The sequence below is a fragment of the Zootoca vivipara genome, chromosome 2, assembly GCF_963506605.1.
Source record: "Zootoca vivipara chromosome 2, rZooViv1.1, whole genome shotgun sequence".
Classification (NCBI taxonomy): Eukaryota; Metazoa; Chordata; class Lepidosauria; order Squamata; family Lacertidae; genus Zootoca; species Zootoca vivipara.
The window spans coordinates 42,154,145-42,182,061 of NC_083277.1; the positions used below are offsets into that span (position 1 = coordinate 42,154,145).

The 27,917-nt window shown below is 43.5% G+C and overlaps 1 protein-coding gene across 1 annotated transcript in view; it reads right to left on the reverse strand.

Annotated features, from left to right (window-relative positions):
* The window catches only part of NCKIPSD (NCK interacting protein with SH3 domain), a 94,286-nt gene extending 70,745 nt beyond the window's left edge, over positions 1–23,541 (reverse strand). The window contains exon 1 of the mRNA XM_035106417.2: positions 23,226–23,541. Coding sequence (XP_034962308.2) covers positions 23,226–23,396 — 171 coding nt within the window. The 5' untranslated portion in view covers positions 23,397–23,541. The remainder of the gene's footprint in view (positions 1–23,225) is intronic.
* Positions 23,542–27,917: the final 4,376 nt, after the last annotated feature.

The window sequence follows — 27,917 nt, forward strand, 5'->3', positions numbered from 1 at the left end:
ATTATCCATGCACTAGTAACCTATCGGCTAAACTAGAGTAACACAGCCTTTAGTCTGATGGTGCCCAAACTATGCAACACCTACCCCAGAAATATTATTCTGGTGCTTTCTTTGCTATTTTTTAGACATTCAATGAAGGCCACCCTCTTCCCCCATCTAGTTTAGTGTTTTATATTGTATGCTGCAGTGAAGCCTATTTGGTGAAAGGTGTGGAGTTCACGCAATAAACGAATAAATGCTCCTTTGCCCTGGCTATCCTCTAGCTGTGGAGGTGCTGATAACCAAAAGAACCCTGGCATCTTAGCAAACGCCATTCTGTACCAAGGGAACATAACCACGTCTTCATCTTTTCTTCTCCCTCCACCGAAAACACCCCCGTTACCTGCAGAATTAGTTTACGGGGTAGATATTTAGTACATAAGGGATAAATTCCCTCCCTTCCTTTGCACAGGCGGGTTACATTCCTCCCGACTGGCATATGCCAGGTGGGTAGTGCCTGTTTGCCACAGGCACAGTACCAGCCATGAATTCTGAAGTTTCACAGCTCAAAAGGGAGTTCTGCACTGACTTGTCAGGAAAGGAAAAGTGAGGAAGAATAAACTGACCTTACTCCCCTGAGCTGAAGCTCAGCTTGCTGCTTGATCAATAGCCAGCATCAGCAAGTAGTTATTAAAAGGGAAGCTGCCAGCAGTCACACAGCTCTACAGCCAACAGCCCAGCTGCCCAGCTGCAAAGGGGGAAGGAACGGGATCAATGAAGCCAGTGGGGAAGCTGTGGACTTAAAACCCATGCAAAAACAAAACATAGCTTCCAGGTATAAGCTACGTAAGGAAAGCCATGTGTACTTTAATAAAGCCGCTAATGAGGGAATGCTACTCCTCTTATGCTCAAGGGACGGACTTGGAAAGAAAATGCCACTAGTTACATTTTTCTTCCTGGACAGATGTGAGAGAAATTGTACAAAGAGAACAGTAAACCAGAGACACAAATCCCAAGGATCTTTTTAACAGCAATCGGAAGAGAACCCAGGGGCTTGACAGAGAAGCCTCCACTTCTTCCTACAAAGCTGTCATTGTGAAATTTAAAGGCATCAGCACAAACTTTAAAGAGACCTTGAGATGTTCCCTGAACACGTTTTATTCTGATCTAAAGGACGAGGCTTTGCCTCGTACGGGACATGCTCATATTAAACAAGGTCATTCACACGGCTGTTTTCCTAAAACGGGGTTCTCTTTGGACCATCACCTCACAACAAAAACACCCATATAAATTCTAATGTCGTGTGCATTCAAAATAACTCCTACTATAGCTTATTATCACGTGAAGCTCCATCACAAGGAATGTACAGAAAAGTCACTTTCATATGGGGTTTGTGGGTTTTTTGGAGCGGGGCTTGTACATGGTAAAAGATTTCAGGTATCAATATAGCACCGCATTCATCTACGTGGAGGAAACTCACCATTATCACTCAGCGTGGAATATTATACTTTCCCATGCATAGGATTCTGTTTGTATGGAGAGGCTAGAATCCCCTCATGTTGTCTTTTACAAAAACACTGGTAGACTCACACGCATCATCCCCCACCCACCATTTTAATCTACACGTATAAACATTTGTCACAATATATAGGTAATACACATAAACTCTGTTGTTATAAAAACCATCCCATTGCCCATCAATCTCCTAGTTTGAGCTGCAGTGTTGGGATAACTGACACACAGCTGCCCTGTGGATTTTAACATCCATGTTGGGCCTGCCTTGGGAGGACCAGCTCAGAGCTTCATTGCTACTATAACAACCACAATGCTGTCTCAAAACATCACTGGTCCAACATTTTGCAGGACAGGCTCTGGATCTAGTATTTTCAACAGGGCTGGAGGGTGATGGTCTGAAATTAGTGTGCTTTAATAACCCCATGGGCATGGATAGACTGCTTCCTGGTGTAGTTTAGATTGGAAGTAGCTAATCCCCTTTGCAGTGGCGTAGGAGCCATTAAGATGTTCTACTTGTGCAGGCTTACAGAATCCAATTGATTTCTGATTGCTCCAAGAATGTTTCTGGCTGACGTGGCTGGCATTCCCATTAAAGGTCTAGTCTTGCTATGATATGGTGAGGTAAAAGGAGCTATGGACATAATTGCTTTTCAAGTGCCCTCGCACATGTAGAGCCCAAGTAGCCCCCTGATTTACCAGCGAAATGCATGCTATGCAAAAAGCAACAGGTAGAATGCAAATGTTTTTACAAGTCTCATAGCAACCATGAAATGGGTTGTGGCCAAATTTCAGCTGCCCTCTTTAACAAATAATAACTATTACTAGCAGAAGCAAAATGGACAATGCTCAGTTACCCTCGTGACAAGTGAGGGTAGTCTCCAAATGAAAGACAACACGTTCCATACACAGGTTTCACAAAAGAGTGAAGCATCTCTACAGTTAAGGGCTGTGGGTGGGTGTGTCTGTTCCTGTTTATATTTTGTTTTTAAGTTAGGTACAGATGAGCCATACAATAAGCCTGCAACTTACACGCATTTAACTTGTGTTCATTCAGCTTTATGTGCGTTGCCATTCTTTTTAGGGGGGCAGAAAGGAAGTAGGCTTCTGGGGGAAATGGCTTTGGCAATCCCACCCACCATTTAACCCAATGAGTACAGACTATATGCAATTTTTGCTTTAGGTGAGATCCCTGGAACGTTACAACCCCTGCATAAGCTGTGCACTTACTGTATAGCAAAAGTTGTTAAACCTTCAAGGAAAAAGCGATAAAATTAAAAAGTTTCCAAAGTGTTTTAGGTAATTAGGGAAGTAAAGCTGTGTTGCTTATCACAGGGTCCATGCAATAGGGTGCTTTTACATGTTCCACACAATACTCATAACTGCAACATACACACTACCCAAGAGAAACCCTAAATTTCACCGCAATGAAATATTTCATCGGAGAAAGACCTAGAATGCTACACAAAATGGAGTTATCAACTGCACATTTATTGCCCTAAAAATAGCCAGGGGAAAATCAGGCTGGTGGCCTACTATAACTGTTGCATGCTTATTTCCTGCTATGTTTTTAGCTGTTCTTATTTTATCTGTAAGCCGCCTTGAGTCCCTGTCAGTCTCAAGAGACAATGGAGTGCGCCTCTGGGAGTGAAGTCAAACCGCTGCATTGGCAGCACCGAAGTGGTTTCCATGGGGCGCAAGCCTGGGCAGTGAGTATGGAGGTCCTGGGCTGCCCAGACAACTAAGGTACATTTTATTTGGATGGTATAATGAGTTTTCATATTCAAGCAGTTTAAATTTACTGTAGCCTAAACTAAGCCTTCAAAAAGGTGAGGTACAATATGAAATTCAAATATAGATATCTGGGCTGCCCAGATAGCTAAGCCACCAGAGAGAAACACTTCCAAGTAAGTAATTTTTTTTATGAGTCAGATAAGTGTCAGCAAGTTCCTATGGCTCACTGTTAATTCAGAACACATTTTGCAAGCGCCATTTTCTAATATGTGCTATTCACTTGCCATTTGTTGTCTACTCTCAAAAAACACAATATGCATTAAGAGTTACAAGCAGTTAAAGTGTTTGCAACAATTCCACAGCCGATACCAAGTGGGAGCCTGTTAACTTGGGTAGAAAAAGCAAGGCTGTCTATCATATTTCCCAATAGATTAGCATAGTGGTGAGATGTAAACAGCTTCCTTCAAAATTTCTCAGCTGCAATTTAAAGTTCTGCCTTTCAGCCTTTAAATAGACTTTATGTTGTGTAGTCTGCATTCTCTTCACTTTAGGGCAAGCTCTTGTACATTGCTTTAAAAAGAACCGATCCAATTATGCTTCAACCAATAAATAAATGTATTAAATATCCAAAGAACAAAGAAAAGGGTTAGCAGCATTTTAACATCACACTAAAATCTGGGCGAATAAATACAGCAGTGAACAACAGGCTAAGGAAAGAATGAATATTTATGTCATTACTGTAAGTACCGTAATACATTTCTACTACTCACATAGCTGTTACCTCCAAAAGCATTCATCCTTTATTATGTCTAGCATTATATTTTATAAGGAACACCACCTAGGTTTCTATAATGCAGGAGGAAAGGCTATAACCTTCTCGAATACTGCTCATTAAATGGATCTCTGCTAACACAAGGGGAGAACAGGAGGAAATTGGTGTGAAGTACTAGAAAAATGTCTAGAATACAGCTATTTCATGTGTGATCGGCCTTCACATACATCTGATAGGATAAATGGTTTTGTCAAAATGAATATATCCACAGAGTATACAGTATGTTATTTAAGAATGGCATAATGTCAGAGATATAACTGTGCAACTCTCCAGTAAGTACACAAATAAGATCTGAAGATCTGAAGAAGTGTGCATGCACACGAAAGTTCATACCTATGACAAACGTAGTTGGTCTCTAAGGTGCTACTGGAAGCATTTTTTAATTTTGTTTTGACATAATCATAAGAGTCCACCATTTCTGATGGCAGAACACTTAATTCTTTCCATGGAGGGGAGTCAATCCATGTTTCTTCATGTGTGATTTCAACTGGGGATCACTTAGAAAAATGCAACTAATGCATTATGTGCTTGTAAGGTCACCATCACTTACAATTCAGAAACGAAACTACTTAGTAAACGAGAACATGTAAGGTTATGCGCCCAGGTAACATAGACATCAGGTGTGTACATGGTGTTTGCTTGCAAAAGCTCAATCTTTTAAAATTAACCTCCAATAAAACATCAGAGTACTCAGCCTCTATGTACTCATGTACTCATGATATTACTGTGCAAGCCATAAATGGGAGTCGGGGGAAAGGCAAGAACATTAGCTAGGCTACAGAAGAAGAAACTGGAGTAGTTTGACTCATAAGGAAACACCACAATGGCATAACAGCATGGGCATTTCTGTCCACATGTGTCTTGTTGCCCTCACTGCAAGAAGCAAAGTTACAGGGAACCAGGCAGAGAGCCTTCTCAGTAGTGGCACCCTCCCTGTGGAATGCCCTCCCTTAGGATGTCAAGGAGATAAAGAACTACAGAATGTCTAGAAAACATCTGAAGGAAGCCCTGCATCAGGAAGTTTTTAATGTTTGATGTTTTACTATGTTTTTATATGTGCCGTAAGTCGCCCAGAGTGGCTGGGGAAACCCAGCCAGATGTGTGGGCCATAAATATTATTATTATTATTATTATTATTATTAATAATTATTATTATGTAAACTTAAGTGGTTTCCTTTCCTAGCACTGAAAGGAAACTACCTGGGTGCAATAGCAATTCCCAGTGGTGCTGCTGCCTTCTACAAAACTGACTGGCCTTTAAAGGGCTTAAGGCAGATTCATGTTGGATAAGCCTATCAACGGCTACTAATCATAAAGGCTGTGTACCAACTCCACTGTGGGAGGCAGTATGCTTCTGAACACCACTTGCTGAGAATCACAAGCGCAGTGTGGGCCGTTGCAGGAGAAGTCCTGCTTACATTTGACTGGCCGCTGTAAGAACAGGAGACTGGATAAATGGCCCCTTTGGCCTGATCCAGCAAGACTCTTGTTGAGTTTAAACTATCATTTTCTAAATATATGTGTTAGCACATATAGAAATGGAAACACATTGCACCATACCATGAGAATCAAAAGGAAAGCTAACAGATCCGTTATAAGCGAAGATAACGTAACAGTTCACACACATTGAAGATACCAAACTGTTCCTGGCATGTTCGGTCATTCCAGGGTCACCTTTGGAATGCATTTTTTAAAGGGGGGGGGGAGTGAGCCGAGTGCATTTACCACTGAAAATGATGCCTGCATCATACTAACTTCAACTCTTAAACGCTTAAATGACTCCAGACTTGATTCAACCCACAGCTAGAACAAAAGCAAAAACAGACAGATGGCAACCATCTCTAGCAGGGGAAAACACATGTGTTTTCTTGGTAGTGTTTAAGTCTCCTCTCTGACTTACAATGAAGCACTCCGTTTTATTTCAGCAGCAACAATGGATTAGAAGAGTGTTTCGTTTTTATAGATTATCAGCATTTTAAGAAGGAATCTAGTTTGTCACCTATCAGGCAGATTTATTTTGTTGCTTTACTGCATTTGTTCGTGAGCGGAGTTAAAATATGTTTAACATGGTGTTGTGCAAGATGCTGCACTTTCCACAGCAATGTAGCAAGCTAGTTCTGAAGATGCCTTCGCTGGCACTAACACGCTTCACAAACATACAACCTAATCATATATATCAGAAAGAAAAGCTCTTGGGTTTGGTATGCGTTTGTTAGGATCAAGGGGGCTCCCAATGGTTGCTTGGCATTTGCAACGATTTATTCAAAATGCATCTGGTGGCAAAGCAAATTATACAACTGTAATTGCTATAGTAATGAAGAAAGGATGCAATTTAAGCCTCTCCGGAATCACAGAATAATATAATTACCTATTTAATACTTTGCACACTGTGGATCCTTCACAACTTGGTGGCTATGTAATTTGGGTTACTGTTGACCACTCGTGTCAGTGTTTAAGTTTAGAGAACGAAAGGAGTTTGTTTGTTTTTTGGAAGACTGATACTATGGTTGTGTATCAGGGCTATTTTGTATTTAATTTTCAAAACTCCTTCAGGATTTATCCTTTTACTAGCTTCCTGACAGCTCAGTTGCTGAAAACATAATCTTAGCTAGAGACAGAATGAAGCTTAAATTGTTCACTGGGAACTGTGCCAAGACATTATTAAAATTCTGTTTATTTTTATTTACACTGAAACTCTACCAAAAGAGGAAGAGAAAAGATTGATCTCTGTAACAGAAACAGAGGCCTAAGTGTTTGCCCAGGTCTGAGACACTGACACACCCTATAAAGGAAGGATCTCTTTATCAGCAAGGTCAGAATAGCCACTGCCAAATACAGATGCTTGCAAAAATGATCTCTACTTACTTATCAGTGCTTTTTAAGGGCCTAGATTTCTAACCAAGCCTCTGCTGTTACTCCCATCATTCTACTACACACATGGAGGTTGTGTTCAGAGGATCTGGGTTGGATCCAAATAGATCACTGTGCACAGAATCCCTTCCATGAGTGCACAAGAATCCCTTCCATGAGTGCAACAGAACTTTCCACCCCCAAATCTGCTCCAAAGGGCAGAAGCAAAATTCTGTTTTTCTTGTGGATGTTGTTCCATGCATCCAAAGATTTAGCTAGATACAACTCCAACTATCCCACCAACTATCCCACCAAGTCTTTACAGGGCCCCTTTCCTCCTTCCCTAGAAGAACAACCTTAACATAAATTTATTTGACGTTAATCCTGTGGGCATGGCCATTCCTTCATTTTAACTGTGCATAGAGGTTAACTATGTATATGCAATAATGAAGCATCCTTCCAATACGTTCCATAGCATCCATGATTTGGACATGGGTTTGAGCACAAGCCATGCATCAACACTTATGCTTCAACACACACAGTATATACCCCAACACACACATATATCCCCGTACCTTTGTAGCTTGAGACAAAACATGCAGCCAAGGAAACACATGCTGATGATGTGGCTTGATATGGAGAGTCTGATCCATGGTCCAACCCAGTAATGTCCAACCCAGTAATGCCCTGTCCAACCCAGTAATGTTTTGTTTTGTTTTTCCAGATAAAGGTTTTTTCCAGGCCCTGCTATGAGGGATTGTTTAATGAGAGATGCTAGGAAGCGAAATAGAACGGTGAATGTGTTTTTTTTTTAATTCCTGCCAAATGTATATGGCACCTATGCAAGACTTGAAAGGGTGACAGATTACATGCTTGAAGAGTGACTGGCTTCAAGAGAGGATGTAAGATGGGCACTGTCAGTAGACTGTTTAAAGGGGAGAACTATTTCCTGTTTGAGGCACCTACTGCAGGATGGGTGGATCTGATGACCACTGGCAAAATCCTATTAACAGAGAGCATTTAAGAGCCTTGCTCTTTCCAGGGATCCCTCAAGCTAAGGTGGGAAGCAGTACCCTGAATATTGCTCCTGTAAAGGATTAAGAGAGAGATCTTCTCCGCTTACATCTGCTGAACGGAATGAATGCCTACTTGGAAGCAAGCAAAATGGCTGGATGCCTCAAGGGGCATGATAATAGCCATAGCTGCAACTAGGGCACTATGCAGCATGTCCTGTGCTCAGAGCCAGAGTATCCTACATCTCAGCCTCTCCTTAGGGCAACCCTATTTCTCACAGGCATTTTTCTTCTAGTACAGCTCAATTACCTCTGCTGTTATACAACATGTCAGCAAATGCTAATCATTTCAATTTGTACCAATGGCAACTGTGTTTCTCTTTAGTGCTTTCCATTCCAATTGAGCATATCATGGTTTCGCAGACATTAATTCCCAATCTCACGAGGAAAAGAAGCATTATTGAATTTTTATTTTTCTAAAATAAGATACTAAGATGCATCCGTCAAATACTCTGAAGACCTCTAGGAGAGCCCAAATTGAAAATTAGACACATTCACACTTACCTCTTCAAACATCAGTAGACTAACCTAACATTAACTTCAGCAGTAAAAGCACATTTCTGAGTGGTCTGTACTGCCTCTGCCATGTGCACCGAATCTGTCTTTATTCCCCTCCCCAATATCAATAGAAGTCCTATTCATATTGCCTTGCATAAAGAGAAGACTTTCAGCTTCCAATCTTAAAAAAACGCAACACATACTTTTCAAGTACATGTGCCCAGAAAATGCAAATGCAGAACTTTCTATCTATCCAGAAACCCTTTAATTGTTTTCTAACATGTATCCCCAGCATGGTTGAAATTCCTGCTAGGTGCTTTTTGTGATAATTTAACACCCATCTACTACTGGAAAAGGGTAAATCTGCAGGGCAGAGCCACTTCCAGGGGTAATTATAGCAGTAAACCAGACTGCTAGCATGAACACATCTTTCAAATGTGCAGACACTTGGAAAGGTGTCTTGGAAACGTGTAGCATTCCAAAACTCACAAGGTGGACTTTACTCCTCTGGTTGAAGACAGAGCCCAATATAAAAAGAATTCACAGCATGACCGTTAGGCATAGATAAGCTTGGCTTCATCCTTCCTTTGCAATTTCAATGAGACTTGCACACCATCAAGCTGACTTTTACTCTTCTCCACATGCTCCCCATGATCTGCCTGTTTCATCTGCATGCACATTTATGCCCTCATTATATAGAAGTTATAAAGTGCAAAGCTGTTCTGAATGTGAGGGTGGGTGTTCTTGGTGACATCATAGCATGCCAGCCAATCAGCACCATGTATGGTGGCCTATGCTACAGACTTAAAATAACCTTTTCCTGAGCATAACCTTTAAAGATAAAATGTTTCAAGTGAATCTAGAGTGCTTCTAACCCAGCCCCACAAATCTAGACTGGGTTGAAACCTGTTTCAAAAGGAATCTTCTACAACAACTGCTTAAAGGAGAGGTCAACTTGTGTGATCAGGGCAACACTAGATGACATCACAGCAAATTCTGTAAAGAGGTTTACACATCCCTAGCATGCTCCAGTGCTATGCTGTCTAAATAAGTGAAGAGTTATTTGTGCAGAGGCGTCGCCTGATAGAATGTGTGAACAATGGATTGCACAGTCACTGGATTGCCAACAATGGATTGCCAACGTCACTCACACTTCGGAATCCATGCATAGTGGTCAATTTTATTCAATTCCAAGGATTCAATTTATTTCTGCTCAAACTGCCAGAAATGAGCACAGTCTATCCATATTCACACTTAAAAGGTCCAAAAATCATTAGCTAATAATCTTTAATTATTATGAGTGTTGCAAAAATGGGATTTCCAATAAAAAATACTGTACAGCTACAGTAATTAGTGGAAGCTAACTATAGCAACTGATCAATATAATTTCAAATAAAATTCCAACTGAAGTATCTTTGCTATTCTGACAGGCAGAATGAAATAATGCCCCCTCCATTCTGGTTTGTTGTGGTTAATACTTTTTTATTGCTTTTAGCCAGACCATTACAACCACCACAGCACCCTTATTTCAAAATACAACATTTCAAAAATACAAACTCCCCCCCCCAAAAAAACCATTTCAATGCCCCCGGAAAAAACTAAAAACAATTAACAGCATAATAGCCAAATATATCAACAAGTTCAGACTAAAACATCACCACGGCAATAAACTACCAAGATTATTAGGTTTTCCTTGAATTCTTAGGGCTGCCAAAGCATAGAGGGAAGTTCCAGGCTCAGACAGTATAGCTCTGAATCCCAATAAGCTGGAGGGCAAACAGAGGAGGGCGGTTACTTTTCAAGTGCTGCTTGGGGCTTTTTTTGGAAGAATCTAGCCAGTCCCTGCTGGACACAGGAGGCTAGACTAGATGGGCTCTCGGTCTGACTCAGCAGGCAAAGGTACCAATTCACCTGCGTTTGCATGCACACATTTCTTTTACTTTATTTGGTTTATGAACAGAATTGCACGATAGGGAAATTGTTAAATACGACTCCAAGTGGTATTGCGCTGCAATTTTACATCAAGGTATTGCTTGTGGTACCCCTATTCCACAATCAGTTGATACACTATGTATCTGTAGTTTCCTAAGGTGGCAGAGGATGAAATAATTGGTAATTCAGGGCAACCTTTCTAACCATTGTAGGGCTAGCCCTGTGATCTGTAGGAAGAAGACAGGATCTGCAAGTCATAGGGATGTTGTGCTCACCCTTGCCTGCAATTAAGACACTACTGCAGTTGTAGTAGGTCTCTCCCAGTGGCAGTCATTGGTGGGAGCAGTTTGTGCATCAAGCGTTTCTGGATGAACGGAGGCACCCTGTCTGAAACAGCAGAGAAACTCTGGCAACAACTCCAGAGGCAGGGAACCATCAAGTGGAAATGCATCTACTGCTCAGAAATGTGGGGCAACAGCCATGTACAACCACTGCAATAAATGCCACATGCAAAGGCACAGCAGGTCATCTGGCTGCAGAGGGTTGCAAAGCCCTGTGCCGCCTCTTAAGTGTCAATGATCATGACATTGCTTGCAAAGGCGCAGGGCTTTGAAGATGCTGAAAATCAGCTGATCACCAGTGCCTGCAAAGTATCATGCTCTGATTTCAAACTGTGTGGGCAAAGGAAAGCAGGATGCCTGATGTCAGAGAATTGACAGATGGGTGGCTGTGTCAAAGCTGGTCCATGGAGTGGAGGAGGTGAAGAACTGGCCTAACAATCAGATCCTGTGCTTCAGAAAAATTCATGGAGAACAGAACTATCAACAGGTATCAGCCAAGATGAGTCAATAAAACATTCAGGTTCAGATACAGTATCTCTCTCAGTTGCTAGGGGGCCGAATACCCTTCATATGAACTCCAAAGCAGCACCTGGCTGACAATTTTTGACAACAGGATGCTGGACCAGATAAGTCTTTGATCTGATGCATCAAGGGTCTTCTTAAGCACCCCCAAATATCCCAATTCTGCAGTTCAAGAGCAAGTGTGGTAGATATTTAGAGGAACTTTGGCTTGCTTGAAAACCTTGTGGCAGGCACTCTGGAACACAAAAACAAATGCTTATCTTCACAATTTTATTAAAGCAGCAGTGTTATTCCTATATATATCCTCAGCAGTATGCTGTGGGTGTGAATTTCACAGACTGCTTGTTGGCAGAGAATTTACTCTCGATTCATTGCATGCCAGGTTATTCTTGTATGAAGACAGGGAGAAAGGGAGCCTCAGCTATTCTGGCCTAGAATATTTTAGCTCCTCTGTTCGTATCTCCTTTCCCAACCCTGCCAGCCCAACTGTTAGACTTTCCGTCGACATCTTTTCAACATTTGCTACTACATTTTATATTGTTACTTTTAACTGTAAGGAATTGAAAACTTACCAATAACCCAGGTTATGCATTTTCTGCATTGCTTCTCCATTTGTTTAGTCTTTCTGAATAAGCTATTCTTTTGTAAAACATAATATGACAAAGGGCTGTCACTTTCAGAAGAGCTTCCTCCTGTTTAAGCTGCTGCTTTTATCATCCTAGTAACAGGAGACCAAGGCTACACCTAGCTATTTTTTTAGCTATATATAATATGTCAATGCTCACTGGAAGGACAGATCCTGAAGCTGAGGCTCCAATACTTTGGCCACCTCATGAGAAGAGAAGACTCCCTGGAAAAGACCCTGATGCTGGGAAAGATGGAGGGCACAAGGAGAAGGGGACAGAGGATGAGATGGTTGGACAGTGTTCTCGAAGCTACGAACATGAGTTTGACCAAACTGCGGGAGGTTGTGCAAGACAGGAGTGCCTGGCGTGCTCTGGTCCATGGGGTCACGAAGAGTCAGACACGACTAAATGACTAAACAACAACAACAACAAATGTCAATATTAAATATTTCCAAGCATGGAACAGCTGTGCAGAAACACCATTGAATAAAGCCTGTATTATATCTTAAATACCAAAGTAAGAGAGACCACAGATCTGTGATTGAATCTTCCATCTTTTCAAATTTTGCCAAATAAGAGCAGTCATCAGAGCTAATCTGGATTGGGACATTAGAGCTGAGAGAGCAAGTACCAGTAGTTCCCCCTAAGCAGAAAAAGAGGATGGGGGCTGAAAGACAAAGGAAAGTAGTTGTAGGTGTGCACAGAACAGGAATGAGTGTACATATGGAGTACTTGCTGCTTGCATGACATACAACTTAAGGTTCTTCCTTTAACTTGAAATTTCCGTGATTTTTTGTACATGTGTGAATCTGTAAGCGTCTGAAGTCTTAAAACTAGAGGTTTTTTGATGCTACAATTTCTTGCTTTTGAAAACAATTCACAGAATCACATGAGCCACCTCTAAAGTGGCAATATTTAACATCTCTGTGGCTTTATAACACTTATATACTGCACCTTTATGTGTTGAAATCACTTTACATCAGCACTGTAAAATGTAGGCCATTTTAATTATTCCCCCACCTTGCCTCTTTGCTATGCCCATTGTTTTTCATTTGGTCCAGAAGTATATTAGGCATACAATTTTGCAAGGCAGTATTGTGCATCGGCCCAAAGGGGGGGGGGAGGCCAATGCAGAGACCGAGTAGTTTATAACAACTTTGGAATGTAGCCCATTATTATCACAGACTGCGGATCAAGTAAATCTATGGCAGGAATCTCAATGGCTCAAGGAATGAGTCAACCCAGAGGCTACAACTGAAGTCACAAGACAAAGTATATAGTAAGAGTAAGAGTAAGAGAGAAAGAGAAAGAGAGAATATGGTATGTAGAAGACACATACACATTTTTCAACGGGAAATAGACCTGACCAAATGACATACACATGCAGCACCTCACTCCCAACACCTTCTCTCACGCATACAGCAGCGACCCCTTTCCCTCCTCCCACATGTAAACACAAAGCACTGCTCTCGTTCTCTCTCTCTCTCTCTCTCTCTCTCTCTCTCTCTCTCTCTCTCTCTCTCTCTCTCTCTCTCACACACACACACACACACACTGCCCACCTACACCCCTTAAGAAGCAGATGCCCATGACAAATCTTATACACGTACTGAAAGGACAAACCACCTTCAGTTTTAGAAAAAAATAGGATTTTCAGACTTTGTAAATGCTGGACAAACAAGATGCCTTAGCCGTGGTGCTGTTCCTATGGCTCAATAATAAGAAACAAAATATAGCACTGAGATTCAGTGATGATCACTAAATCTGACATTTAGAGAACTCTGCAGAAACTGATAAAGAAGCTTATCAAAGAAAATCTTTAAGTATTTGCTACATTGGAGTTCCAATCCTACGCACATGGACCTGGGAGCAAGCCCACAGAACATGGTGGAATTTACTCCCGAGTAAGTATGAGCAAGTTTGTGCAGCAGGACATCAAGCCAATTCTGCACATAGCTCTTGTAGCCTCAGAGGAGGAAGGAACACCACCTGGTCTTACTCAGCTTCACCTGATCTAAGACGGTTAAATGCCTGCCTTTGCAATTTTAGCCACAGCCACTAAGGTAGTTATTTTTGCCCTCTTTAGCACTGTAAGGCAACAAAGGTTTTAACTGCCAGCATAATAGAGCTGTCAGAACTGAGCTTGATCCTCAGAGGCTTTGATTAAGGCAGGGAGATCAGAGCAAGGAAGAAGCTACAAAACTTGCTATAATCCATGGGCAATGCCTTTGTTTTCTCTAAAGAGAAGACTCGAAATTAGACTAATAAACTAGGAGAACAGCTCCTTTTTAAAATTGGCATTGCAGTGGTACCTCCTTTGTCACAAAAATCCTCTAGTCCACTGAGAGAGGGAGTATTAAATCCATTGTACATGGATTAAAATAACCCAGTATTAATCACACTAGAGAGTGAACCTAGGCAATTAAAAATCCTATTCCCAGCCTGGAAGAAGTGTCCAATCAAAAGCAACAGTAGACCTTCCACACCATTTCATTGCAAATTCACGTTTAGCACACTGAGAATACAACTGTAGAAATCTAGCCACAGGAGCAAGGAGAAATGGATTGGGGCAGGGAGCACACAGTCCCATGGCTAGCATTTTGTAGTTGCATTCTCAGTGTGCAGTGCAATCCTGTCCACTTCCACTCAGAGGTCAGTCCAATAAAGGTCAAATGTACTCTGAGTTACACAGGTACAGGATTACAGTCCAAGACTTACAGTGCCATGCTTTAGGCTAAATAGGTTCCCTTTTAACCATGGTTTGCAAACCTTGGTTTCGATCTCTGCTTACAGAGGGGACTCTGGTAGCATTAATCATGGATAAGCTTAGTGCAAGGTTAACCCTTGAACTTGGTCAATACTGTTGGGGGAAGGACACAATTCAAACAAGGAAGGATACAACGCTAAAGACCGGAAGCAGCGTTCAAGCAGCAAACCAGCCTGAGCACGTGAACACAGGCTGTTCCAATGAGAACTCACTGAAGGCAGGAAGCCACCTAAGCAGAATTGCTTGTATTTTCTTGGACTTGTGCACTTCCTCAATGCCTAGAAGGAGAAACCACTTTTGTCCAGGAGGCCAATCCTCTGTGGGCTACCTCTGACAAGTGGGTGGGGTCTGTCCACCTGCCAATCACCTGGCTTAAGGTGGACCCGATCCCTGCCAAAAGCAATGGGGTGTGGAAGAGATGCATTCAGCACTGAATTTAAAGAGTGACAACTACAAGCCCTGCTGCCAAAGAACAACTGGGAGGGCACAGCTCCCAGACACAGTTGCAACAGAATATTCACTGCCTCTCCTTGCTGAGCAGGGCACATTCCAACAAAGGAACCCTGCTCCAGCCAAGGAGCAACTAAGCAGCCCCACAGTTACCTGCCGCACACATGATTTCAGGTGTAGGGCAGGCGGGTGAGGTTTCCTGGAAGGTTAAGTCTGGCCTGTGAACTGGAGGTTCCCCACTCCTGCACTGCTTCTTCTGTTGGCCATTACCCTTAACCTCCTGCCCTGACTCATCTGCTGTGTTCTCATTGCTCTATCCTCACCACTCATCCTTTAAAGACCCTTTCTATAATCAGCTGCGTGGAATGCTCAGAGTTTGACATGAAATAAAAGTCTGTATTAACCTGCCACAATGAAAATCCACAGTGCTCAAAAGGCAGATCCGATTCATCCATTGCTCCATGACTGCCTTGCTGTTGACATATACAGCCCTAAACAACTTCAGGCCATGGTACCTGAAAGACTGCCTGCCCATAGATAGATCACTTTGATCATCTGAGATCTTATTTGGAGCAACAAGTCCTATGGGCAATTGTGCCCTTGCATTTTGAAATGCTATTCCTTCTGCCATACTTCTGCTGTGTTCTACAGACCTTTAAAGGGCATATTTCTTTTCCCACGCTTTCCCTGACCACTGCATTTGCTTGCTGAAGCTGGACCCTTGTACCTGACAATTGTGACTTGTGTTTTATCCATTATTGCAATGATGTGGGATGCGTGGTTTTATACTGTTCTATATTCTGAGCTTTGTATGCCACTTTGATTTCTTGTGATATTAAGCTGGTTACAAATGCTCTTAAATAAAGCCACAACAAGGGAGCAGTTACATATAGCGAATCATATGTGAGAGAAGCTCTCTACATGGTTCGTATGCATTAGTCATGTCAATGCAACCCCCCCCCCCTTTTTTTTTGCTGGAATTGCACCGGCATGGCTGGAATCCATCCAACCTGCCTGATGAGCTGCTCGTGCTCATGATGAGCTCTACCCATGTAGCTGTGCTGCAACTGGTTACCCATGCGCCTGCTTGCACATATGAGGGTTTCAAAACAGATTAATATTTCACAGACCATTTCCCGCAACTGAATAAACAGGCTACGATGACAGCTGAGCCAGTCTTTTCCTCATCTTACTCTCAGAGACAGAAGACAACAGTCCTACAGTAACAGATAATAAATTGTTATTATTTTGGTAATGATTTCAACAGCAGCGATAGAGGCAAAATTGTTCTCACTTTCATCTTTGATGAAAAAGATCCTATACAGCTATGGTGCAATCCAAACCCTTATGGTCTAAAAGCTGAAACTTGGAAGAGATCCAGATTCCCATTAAGTGATTACATGTTTTACTATTAAGATAATGTATGGGCTGTTTAACCTAACCATAAGGCCCTCATTTGTTACATTGGGCTTTCTTTCCTATTCAGCAACTATTCACTTCCTTGACACACAGAATAAATCCCTTTCTCCTGAGGAAGCTTTTAAATTGATTTTTTTTATTACTTCATATAAAACTTCACTCTTCTATCTACAATAAATTATGTTCTGCCTCATATGAAAGCTTCTATTGTAGCCACCACACTTTTTTTGCTGTTCGCAACCTATTTAAGTATCACTCTTGAGATCTTCCAACAACTGGCATCCTCCTGTTTAGTCAGACACTGTGAAGTTCATAGGCTGGTTTTCCTACCACAACATCTGCTTTGCATTAAACTATTGGCAGCACTTACTGGGGACTCTCAAGTAACTCCAAGCAATTAACCAGATGATGCTGTCAGGTGTGCTTCTCATACCTCTCAGCTGTAGCACCTGTTCAGAGTCATTGTTCCCTACAGTGTAGCCGACCTGAAATCCTGTATCCAAAACTCTAGACACTAAAGGCTTGTTTACATTAAACTCTCCCAGTATCATTGTAGCTGAGTAAGAAGTAGTTTACGAGATCTTTGTGGTGTTGACACAACTTCCTGGAAGCTGCTGTCGTCGTCCCTTATGCAAGGAAAAATGCTATGGGTGCAAATTCAAACACAAATTCTGTGCCCAAGAACTTAAAATCTGCATCATGAATTTAAACACATTTCCTAGAAGCAAGGCTGGTTTAAAATGACCTTTCATTTACCACTATGTCCCTTTCCACATCTGTGTTCAAAATTACAATGAATATAATAGGCACACAGTCAGGAAACGAGCTCAAGGTGACTCAAGCCACAATTTCAAGGAGAAGGCAAAAATGGAAGCCCAGGATGACTGCTAGCTTCTTCCGTCTCAAATATGTTGTGACAGATCCTGAACATGAGAACAACCATTTACCAAAGTAAAACTTAATTGGGCTCTTGCATGAATTAATTTGGCATTTCTTACTGAAGAGAAAGATGGTAGAGGATAAGGCAGGCATCCCCAAACTGCGGCCCTCCAGATGTTTTGGCCTACAGCTCCCATGATCCCTAGCTAAGAGGACCAATGGTCGGGGAAGATGGGAATTGTAGTCCAAAACATCTGGAGGGCCGAAGATTGGGGATGCCTGGGATAAGGCAAGAGAAAAGACGGATGTGGACATCTGTTCCAGGTAACCTGTAGGGACAGGGATCATTAGGTTCACAGGGTACTAAACCTCACCAAGTATGCACTTGCAGCTGAAATCAACCACCCTTCGGTGTTCTAGGTTTCACCCTCAAATTCTCAAGCTGCTCTTTGCAACCAGGTCAACAGTAAAACCCTAGCAGTGCCCCGTTTTGCACTGAAGCACTATAAATTCTGTGGTTCCACAGAACAAAAAATAGCTCAACACACCACTAAGCTGGAGAAAACACACATGGCCTGGCAGAACGTTTTCTAAAACAAAGCTGGTTGTGCATCTTGCCCCTTGAAGCCAAGATGTGAAGGAGGAACTCAAAGGAAACGTGCAGGTGGCATTAACAGGTGTAATGCCTTAATTTAAGCCAGAGATCCCACTTTAAATTACATTATTTCAATTGCCATGCTGTGATATCAGTTCATAACTCCCACTGGGAAGTTCCATCAGCTGAGGGAGGTTTTCTTCCGCTGACTGTAGTTCTTGCAGCATGTGGAGTTTACCTGGAACCTGACTGCATTATTAATGAAGTTTGCTGCTGGGTTACTTTTTGCAACAGTGATCCTCACTGGCACCACACCCCCCCTCTCGTCTCAACACACTGTCACTTATCATTGGATGCAATGTTCTTGCAGCGAGCGTGGCAACATGAATTACCTTTAAGCATCTTGCTAATTAGCATCAATGCACTTATTAAATGAGACTCAAGAACAGACAGCTCTTGAACACTTAAGCTACTCTTTTGTACACGGGTTTTCTATAAAAGATTTGGTTATTTCCAAATATTATTATTGGCATCTTCGATGCATCAACACTTGCATCACCACCCAACTGGAAGCAATAGACGTACACTGAAAATTAGAAAGCAGCTCAAAAATATTTGTGACAGAGGTTACCATTCTACAGTGATCGAGACACTGGAAACCTCCTGCTTGGGTCACTGTAAACAACCAGAGCACTGTCTCCTAGCAATTGAAGCCTTGGGCTCACTAGGCCTAGCTATGCTACAGCAATTAAAAATAAATAAACCTTGTTTTGATTGGAAATCAATAGATGGATAACTTAGCAAATCCTTGAAATCAGTGGCTAATTATTCTACAATAAAGGATGCTATGATTAGGCTAGCTAAACTCCACTGTAAGCACCTGCCAGAATGAACTCATGGGAGAAATTTGTCTTTAGGCTGGTATGGAAATCAAGTCGCAACTAAATTAACAGCAAGTTACTGAACAACCCAAAGAGTTAGGTTTCTGGTGCATGAGCACAACAAAAGATAAAATAGTGTGTTATGAAAAGCATAGTACCGGTATGTGCTATAGATGCTGGCAATTTCACCTGGAGAGAAACTAATCACCGAAAGCGTAACTCATCAGTTGGGAGTTCACTTCTCTGGATTGCTTAAAAAGCAAATCCTCTTAAAAAAACCAATACGGGGTATTCTTAAACCAAAAGGGATGAGTTAGTCCATTAGTTATTTTTCTTCTGTATGCAGACAAAAATATGGCAAAAGGTGGACTCAAAAATGCATTTTAAGGTGGTGGAAGAAGAAAATGCTTACTAAATACAATTTTGAGACACTGATCCTCAAATGTGAAAATGAAGTTTTGGAGCACCCTTTCTTATTGCATGCATAGACAGGGGATAGGCTGGCATTTGGCTTCATGCTACGCAAGGGCAGAGAGGAGTTTACGTCTCCCCAGGGAACTCATCATCTCCCTATGGAAGGCACCACATACAACTTTTATTTGTGCAGTTATTTCTAAAACTGCTAAAGCTATTTCAAAATGCCCTACTCCTGTTTGGCTGAATCTGGTTATTAAAAAAACAAAAACAAAAAACAATACTGTTCTCTCCCACCCTCACAACATCATCCATGAAGACCGCACCCCCAATGCAGTCTGATCCTTTCACAGTTTTTTGATACAAAACTGGAATTCTGGCATCGAGCTGTTTGCAGAGGTCGGTGTGGAGTCTACTGTTTTGAATTTAATTCACTCCCTACACATGTACGCACACTTTCTTGCACACACTCCTATCATCATGCATCAGGCAAGGTTGAAAAAACAAATGTTTCAGGTACATTCCGACAGGACATTAAATTAATGACAGGCTCCAGACCAATATCCATTATAAGGCAGTTGCCGAAAAATATTTTATTATGGGAGCACAACTTCCCATAACCGGTCATGGTTGTCCCATTTACTTCAGAGCTCTTCCCACAACATAATATAAAATGCTACCCGTGAAGTAAGGGGCATGACTTAATATGACTTACAAGTTCTAATGACTTACAAGTTCTAGGTCCACATCAATGTAAACAAGGAGCATGGGACAGCAGATAGGGCTGACTTGCATCAGCTCCAACCCTACATATCCACTTTATCCAGCCCATAGAGGGGTGTGTTGGCAGGATGTGGCAAGGCCACCAATAGGAAGAGGCAAGGCTTCACCATCCTTACACTGGCTCCGTTTTTCTCTTGGCAGACAGGCAGATACTGAAGCAAAAGAGGCCTTTTCGAAAATAAGCAACTGAAACGTAGGGAAACCTGAACAGCACAAAGGCCAGTGCTTCTGATGAGTCATGGACCTGTTTTAAAACACAATTTCTTTAAAATTTGCACACTAATTGCCTATATTAAAACACAAGTGTGTTCTGAACATTATAGGGCCTTGTACACGTGCTGTGGGATTTTGGGGGGGAGGGAACTGGGGGATTTTTGCATTTTCAAAAATTTGGAAGCTTCGTATGTGCATTAAAATATTACAATGAAGTATGTTGCATGCTCCCATCCTTGATAGAGGGGAGTGTTTCTCCCACTGCAAACGGCAAGTGTGAGGGAGGTTAGGACAGTGGTTGGGTTTAGACTTATGATCCCCTTCTTCCATGCCTGTTCCAAAAGAGGCTAAAGGTAAAGGGGCCCCTGACCATCAGGTCCAGTCATGTCCGACTCTGGGGTTGCGCCGCTCATCTCGCGTTATTGGCCGAGGGAGCCAGCGTTTGTCCACAGACAGCTTCCGGGTCATGTGGCCAGCATGGCACAGCTGCTTCTGGAGAACCAGAGCAGTGCACGGAAACGTCGTTTACCTTCCCGCCAGAGCGGTACCTATTTATCTACTTGCACTTTGATGTGCTTTCGAACTGCTAAGTTGGCAGGAGCTGGGACTGAGCAACGGGAGCTCACCCCGTTGCAGGGATTCGAACTGCCGACCTTCTGATCAGCAAGCCCTAGACTCTGTGGTTTAACCCACAGCGCCACCTGGGTTCCAAAAGAGGCTACCCCCACCCCAAATATGGGGAAGGGAATCAACGATGCAAGAGTAAACTATGTGATAAACATCACCTCTAGTTTGACTCTTAAGTAAATTATAACTATTAAGCACAAAACATGGTTTCTTTATGCAGCTGCTTCAGGCACAAGTTCAAGTTTCTAGCATTAGAACAAAATGCTTTAAGCCAAGCTGTGTTTATTTCAAAGCAAATTCACATTTCAATGTTTATGCTATCCCTAGGAATTCTCCACTAAATACACCCTCACACTAGAGAGGGGGGTGTTATCACTCATCACTCTGATTCCTATTTGGGCTGAAGCAATCTGTTCTTTCACTTTCCATAATTGCTAACATGTCTGACTTGGCTATAATTACTGCCACTATTGTTACAACATTTGCTCAGGCTTAGCCGTCTGGCCCCTTCATCAGTAGTTGGACAGGCCTGTTATTAGCCTCTCTCTATTATAATCCACATTAGAGGGAGGTTTGCAACCACTGCTGCTCTCCTCTGCATTCAGGGAGTCACAGTATTCTCAGTAGACACAGAAAGCCACACACACAAATAAAACAACACAATGTATACAAAAACATCAAGAAATACATGCATTAGTCGAGCTCTGAATCCTTTGTAATGGCTATCATCCAACACGGACTCCCTTTGGAGTAACTGCCACATAGCTTTTCCTTTTCCTTTTCAGCATTACAAATGCCTTCACATTTCATCCACGTCAATACACTCGAGCTCCAATGAACTATATATTCTGCACATGGAGATCAGGTGTGAAAGATGGGTCATTGGATTTGCAAACACTTGAGATAAAGGGAAGGTGTATCTGAAGAAGTGTGCATGCACACGAAAGCTCATACCAAAATAAAAACTTAGTTGGTCTTTAAGGTGCTACTGAAGGAAATTTTTTTATTTTGCTTCGACTCAGACCAACACGGCTACCTACCTGTAACTGGAAGGAGTGTGTGTTAGCTCCCCACCACCACCAATGATCTGTTTCTGAATACAGCATACCATGAATACCTTGGGTTGTATTCAACTCACCCTTGAACGTGCCCACATTAGAGCTTGAGTTCCTGGTGTGAAAGCAAGGACCAAATGCATGTATCACATCCCTTGGGCAATGAGACGCAGGTGTAGGCTAAGCATCTTAGGGTGCACCACATGTGATATACTATCCCAGGCATCCCCAAACTGCGGCCCTCGACATGTTTTGGCCTACAACTCCCATGATACCCAGTGGTTGGGGAAGATGGGAATTGTAGTCCAAAACATCTGTAGGGCCGAAGTTTGGGGATGCCTGTCCCATCTTTCATGCTGCACCAGTTTCTCTTCCTTACTACTGGAGCAAGACTGCATATTTTCATTCTCCCTATGTACCTATCCCCATCTGTTTCCATCTCCCATAGTGATATTTGGAAAGAAGAAGACCTAAAATGGAGAGGTGCTAAGTGACACAGTCACTACTAGGAAGCACTGCAAAGTAAGGCTTCCTTTAGCAAGGAGACACTCTCTCTAGCCCAGTCACCTTCAAGTCTCACGAGTCTTGTCATTTGACCCCTACCCTGTCAACACACCATGTGAGACATGCCAAGCAGCCCATCTCCGGTAGGAGCAGGCCCTGCGCCACTTGACACAACTCAAAGCGGCACTGCGTCGCCGAGCCCCACGAACCCGAGAGGCCAGCGCCGCCTAACTTTCCAGGGGAAGGTGCTCGCACCATTCTCACCGGGTGCCCAGCAGCTCTCTAAAGGCAGCAAAGGTGGGGGGCGCTTCCGCCCCTTCCTTCCACAGTCCCGAAGTGCTTCTTCAGTGCCCGGAGCTGCACACAGGCTGCAGAGGCGGCACTGGGAGTCTGGGAAGCCCTGGCCCGGTGCACCATCCTCCCCCATGGACCTGCGCATCGACAGAAAGGTGCGCGCGGGAGAGCGAAGCAGTCGTAAACACGAGCAACGCGCGAGGCAAATCCGGGCTGGCCTCCTTCCCTCGAAGTTATGGGCTGCGACTGGAAAAACGCCCAGGACCAGCTGCGTGCGTGTGCTTTGCACACCTGGAAGAGGGGGGCACGGGCCCTGGGCCCACCCCCCACACAGGGCAGACGGGGAGCAGGAGGAGGAAGGGGTCGGAGTCCCGCCGCGCCCCCCTCGAGGCAACCGTCCCCGCCGCCTCCCTCGCCCCCCTGCCACCGCCGCCCCCCGCCTGACCTGTAGGCGCTGCAGGTAAGAGGCCGGCACGTAGCCCGTCTCCCCGGAGCCCGCCCGGGTCACCAGCCACCAGTGCTGGTTGCTCCGCTCCAGCAGCAGGAAGGTCTCTCCGGCGCCGAAGGCCAGGGAGCTGGGCTCGGCCGAGCGGAAGCCGTACAGGGCCCGGTACATGGCGGCCGCGAAGGTGGGGCGGGGGGTGGGGAGAAACACTACAGGGCAGCGGACCCGAAGGGGACCCTCCGGTCAAGAGTGCCAGCGGCGCCGCCTCCTCCGCCGGCTCCTGATGCAAAACACGACTCCCCAGGCTCCGCCCCCGCCCCGGGCTGCGTCACCCTCGCCGGCGATGTCAGCGCGCAGCCACGCCCCCTGCCGGGCTCGCGGGGCTGCGGCGCCACCTGCTGGGCTGCTGCTCTATGAGGGAGGCGGGAAGCGCGGCCGCGAGCGGAAAGAGCAACAGCGCCTCAAGCGGCGGCTACTCCTGGGTCAAGTTGTTCCTCGCCCCGCCTTGGGGGAACGTCTCCAGCGCCCCTCTATACTGTACTAAAATGCTCTCACGCTGTATTTTTCTTATTCTTATTAGAAATAGTAGCAGTAGAATAAGAATAAGAATTCTATTATTTCTACCCCACCCATCTGGCTGCGGTTCCCCAGCCGGGCTGAGTGGCTTACAGCAAATATAAAACCATAGTGTGGTTTTATATATATTTGTGTGTGCACCCTCATTTTTCGCTCTTTGGGTCTCAATGTGACTTACAGGGTGTTTTTTTAACTGCCAAAAAAACCCACTCATTAAAAAACAAACATAGGTAGATAGATATTCTATTAAAAGCATACAATCACAACAACAAAAAAGCTCTTCCAGGCCTTTCTTTCCTGATGCATCCACAATAACCACATTGATGAGCGTAGTTTCGCCACCTAATTTCACTGCTGCTAATCTAACCCAGGCATGGATGCAGTAGAGAGAAGAGTTTAAACTCTTATCTAGTTCTTGCTTTGAAGAGAGAGGAGGAAAATCACAAAGCAAAGCTGTCCTATTGCCTTACTGGAGACAAGGGGCAAGAAGGACATGTCTTCTGGCCTAATCACTGGCAGTACTCTGGAGGAGGTATTTTAAGGCACTGGATGAATACTGAACAAAATGAAACAGTGGGACACTGTCAAGTACTTTATGAGGGAACAGGGTGCTGAAGACAGGTGCTTATGTTGCTGTATTAAGGACTCTAGCATCAACCTGTAGTTTTAGGGTGACTCATCAGATTCACAATTGTTTGGGGGACAAGAGATCAGGATTTGCATGAGCAGGTGTTCCGAGAGACCAATTTAACACTACATCGCTGCCTGGACATAGGCATGTCAGCAGAATTCTATTCTAAATTAGAATATTATAATATTCTAAAGCAAGTATTAGAATATTAGCAGGCACCCCCCCCCCAAGACACAGGTCCAACAGTCCAACAGTCCAGACATCACTATAAATAGGACGTGCCAACTAGTGAAGGAGCATGCAGGAGACAATGCCTGTATTGCGGGAAACAACATGTAAAGAGAAAAGAAAAATGCCTAGCATATGGACAGCACTGCAAAGCATGTGGCAAGTTTTCAAAGCTAGTGCAGGAAGGTGAAATCTCAGAGACAGGCAATGAAAGCAGCGCAGGAAGACAGTGATGAATCTAAGCACTGGGATGATGTCCTAAGCTGACTTTGGGATCACCGTTGTCAGGATTTCCACATACTGTAGTGGGAAATAACGGGGCAGTGGGGATCAGTACACACCCCTACTGCACTCTTTGCTCATATGCTTTTGAGCAAAAAAGCATTCCCCTTTCAGCTGCAGTGTGCTGCCAGTGACACTGGTTAATGTAAAGACATACTGTACATTGAACTGTGTCACCAGCTGCTTATTATGTACAACAAGACTATCCTGAAACCTGTGGGCAAGTGCAGACTTCTTCTTCTTTTTTTACAATTGAGCGGCATATCAAGTTTATGAAATAAATAAGTAAAGGAATTGCAAACAAATTGGAATAATTAGATGTAAATTCACTGTAAAAACACAAAGGATTTTTTGTTTTGTTTTTACAGTCTGTAGTGGGCCAAGGCTTGTTTGTTTGTTTGTTTGTTTGTTTGGAGCTTTTTTCAACATAATAGCCAACAAAAACAGAGTGCCAGTTCTCACACGCTCCCTTTTGGCTCTGCCAGCACAGTTTTCTAACATCCTGGAAGTGATTCTAGCCAGGCGGAAAGCAGAAATTGCTCCCTTCACTATTGCCAGGAGTGGGGAGAGGATGAATGAGGACAAGGGAACAAGAGGGGAGGCTGGGTATTGCCCTCGGGCATCTCTAGCGTAAGCAATGTGGTTGCTTTCAGCTATTTAAATGTTCAGTTATCTTATACTTGAGAGAAACTGTCCCCTTCAAGGCGCACCTTTATTAAGGTACTGTACTATGTAAAGGGACGTGGGTGGTGCTGTGGTCTAAACGGGCTTGCCGATCGGGCTTGCCAATCGGAAGGTTGGCGGTTTGAATCCCCGCGACGGGGTGAGCTCCCGTTGCTCAGTCCCTGCTCCTGCCCACATAGCAGTTCGAAAGCACGTCAAAGTGCAAGTAGATAAATAGGTACCGCTCCGGCAGGAAGGTAAATGGCGTTTCCGTGTGCTGCTCTGGTTTGCCAGAAGCGGCTTAGTCATGCTGGTCACATGACCCGGAAGCTGTACGCCGGCTCCTTGTCCAATAAAGCAGGTTGAGCGCCGCAACCCCAGAGTCATCCGCAACTGGACCTACCGGTCAGGGGTCCCTTTACCTTTACTATGTAAATGCATGCAAAATACAACTGATTAGTCACTTGCCAAGTTTTCTTTATTTTTAAAACAGAACACAGAGTTCTAATTATTTAAGGCATCTGGAATTGGTATGACAATCCCAGGGAAAACGAACTGTATGGAGCAACATATCTTCTTTCACTCTCCGCTACCTGACAAGGCTAGAGAGAGACACACAGTAAGACTGAAAGGCTGATAATGGAAAACAGAGAATAAAAGGAACTATTTCAAGGAGGCTTGACTATGACAGTCTTTTTCATGAGTTATGGCAGAGGCAAGAAAGCAGAACCATCCAGCAGAGCTTGGGAGCCACACAACTAAAAACACCCGGGGGAGGGAGGATTGAGAGTTGTATCCAGCAAGGCCCTAGTCATAGTAGACACAATAAAATTAATTCTAGGACTAAAGCACAGTCCCAGCTGCAGATTTGTACAGTACTAACTACACTTTTCTTTTTAGCCCTGTAAATAAAAGAGACTTTCATATATTATTCAGGCCATACCCTCATTTAAAGCACATAGCTTCTCCCAAAGAATCATGGGAAGTATAGTTTGTTAAGATGCTGAGAATTGTAAATCTGTGAGAGGTAAACTGAGGTTGCTATGATTTTATTTTGTTTATTTTTTGAGGGAGCCAGGTGCTTCAAATGGGTTTAAAATGTATGTAACCTTATCAGTCTCTGAATTGAGATTGCAAGCTGGCTCCTGGGTCCTCACAGAGCGTTATAGCTCCAAGGTGAAAGGACTGTTAGATTGCCACAAGTGGAACCTGCAACAAAGTGTTGCAGCATGGAGTTGAGAATTCCAACCAGCCAGCCATTCCCGCCTTCCCGGATACTCAAGGTCATTTCCCCTCCCACTGAGTTTTTCCTTTTCTGAGCTTCCTTCCCTCCCCCTGCATTCTGTGGTACAGAGAGTCCTCATAAGTCTTTTGCAGAGTTCCCATTGTAATTTTTTCCTAGGCAGTTGTTTTTACTTTTGCAAACCTTGGGGTTCCTCCAACTAAGATCGCTGATAACTCCCGTGTCTCTCTGTGTGTGTAGCTAACAATATCCACGAAGCTTTATTTAGTTCAGCAAATGCTCAGTAGAGGGCGATCGGAGCTTGCAAAACAGAGCTCTTTTGCTATTCAATTCCTTCGTAAATTACCAAATATAGAAAAGCCCTCGAGCTCTGCCCACTGCTTTCTTTGAACCGTTTTTGTTTTGCTTTTGGAGGTTATGGTTTGCTTTTATTCCCTACCAGCTAAAAATAAAAATGCACAGATCTAGAACAGTGTGGCAACATGCTGTGGCATGATCTTTTGCAGGAAATGGCCTAATTTGCCAGCTTTTGGTGTGTGTGTATGTGAGAGATTTTCACCCAAAACAGATATGGATTGAATCTAGTGGTAGATGACTGAAAGGATGGTGGAAAGCAGAGTGGGTAGCTGTCAACTCCCGGATTTGAAGATATGGAATCCTATGGGGCTGTCAACTCCCAGATATGAAAATAAGGGCACTGAATAAGGGAATTTCCCGCAAAAAAGGGGAAAGTTGACAGCACTGCGGGTGCCCTAGGAAGCAGGAATCTGGTAGGCAAAAGTAGGATGGTCAACAAAGCACAAATGAGGTTTTGTTGTTGTTTGCTTCCTTCTGGGGTATAGGGTGTGTTATGTACTAAGCTTGGATCCTAGAACAATAGGCAAGTAGGATCCTAGAATGCAGCAACTGATTGGCTTGCAGGAGAAGACCAATCAGGCTCTAGGAAGAAGTTAATCAGCCTATTAGGCTGGTAGGATTGTAGAGTGTAACAACTGATTGGCCTGGAAGGACACCAGAAATAAACAGGTACCTCCCTCCTTCTTTATAAGAAGAGTCTGCTGGATCAGAC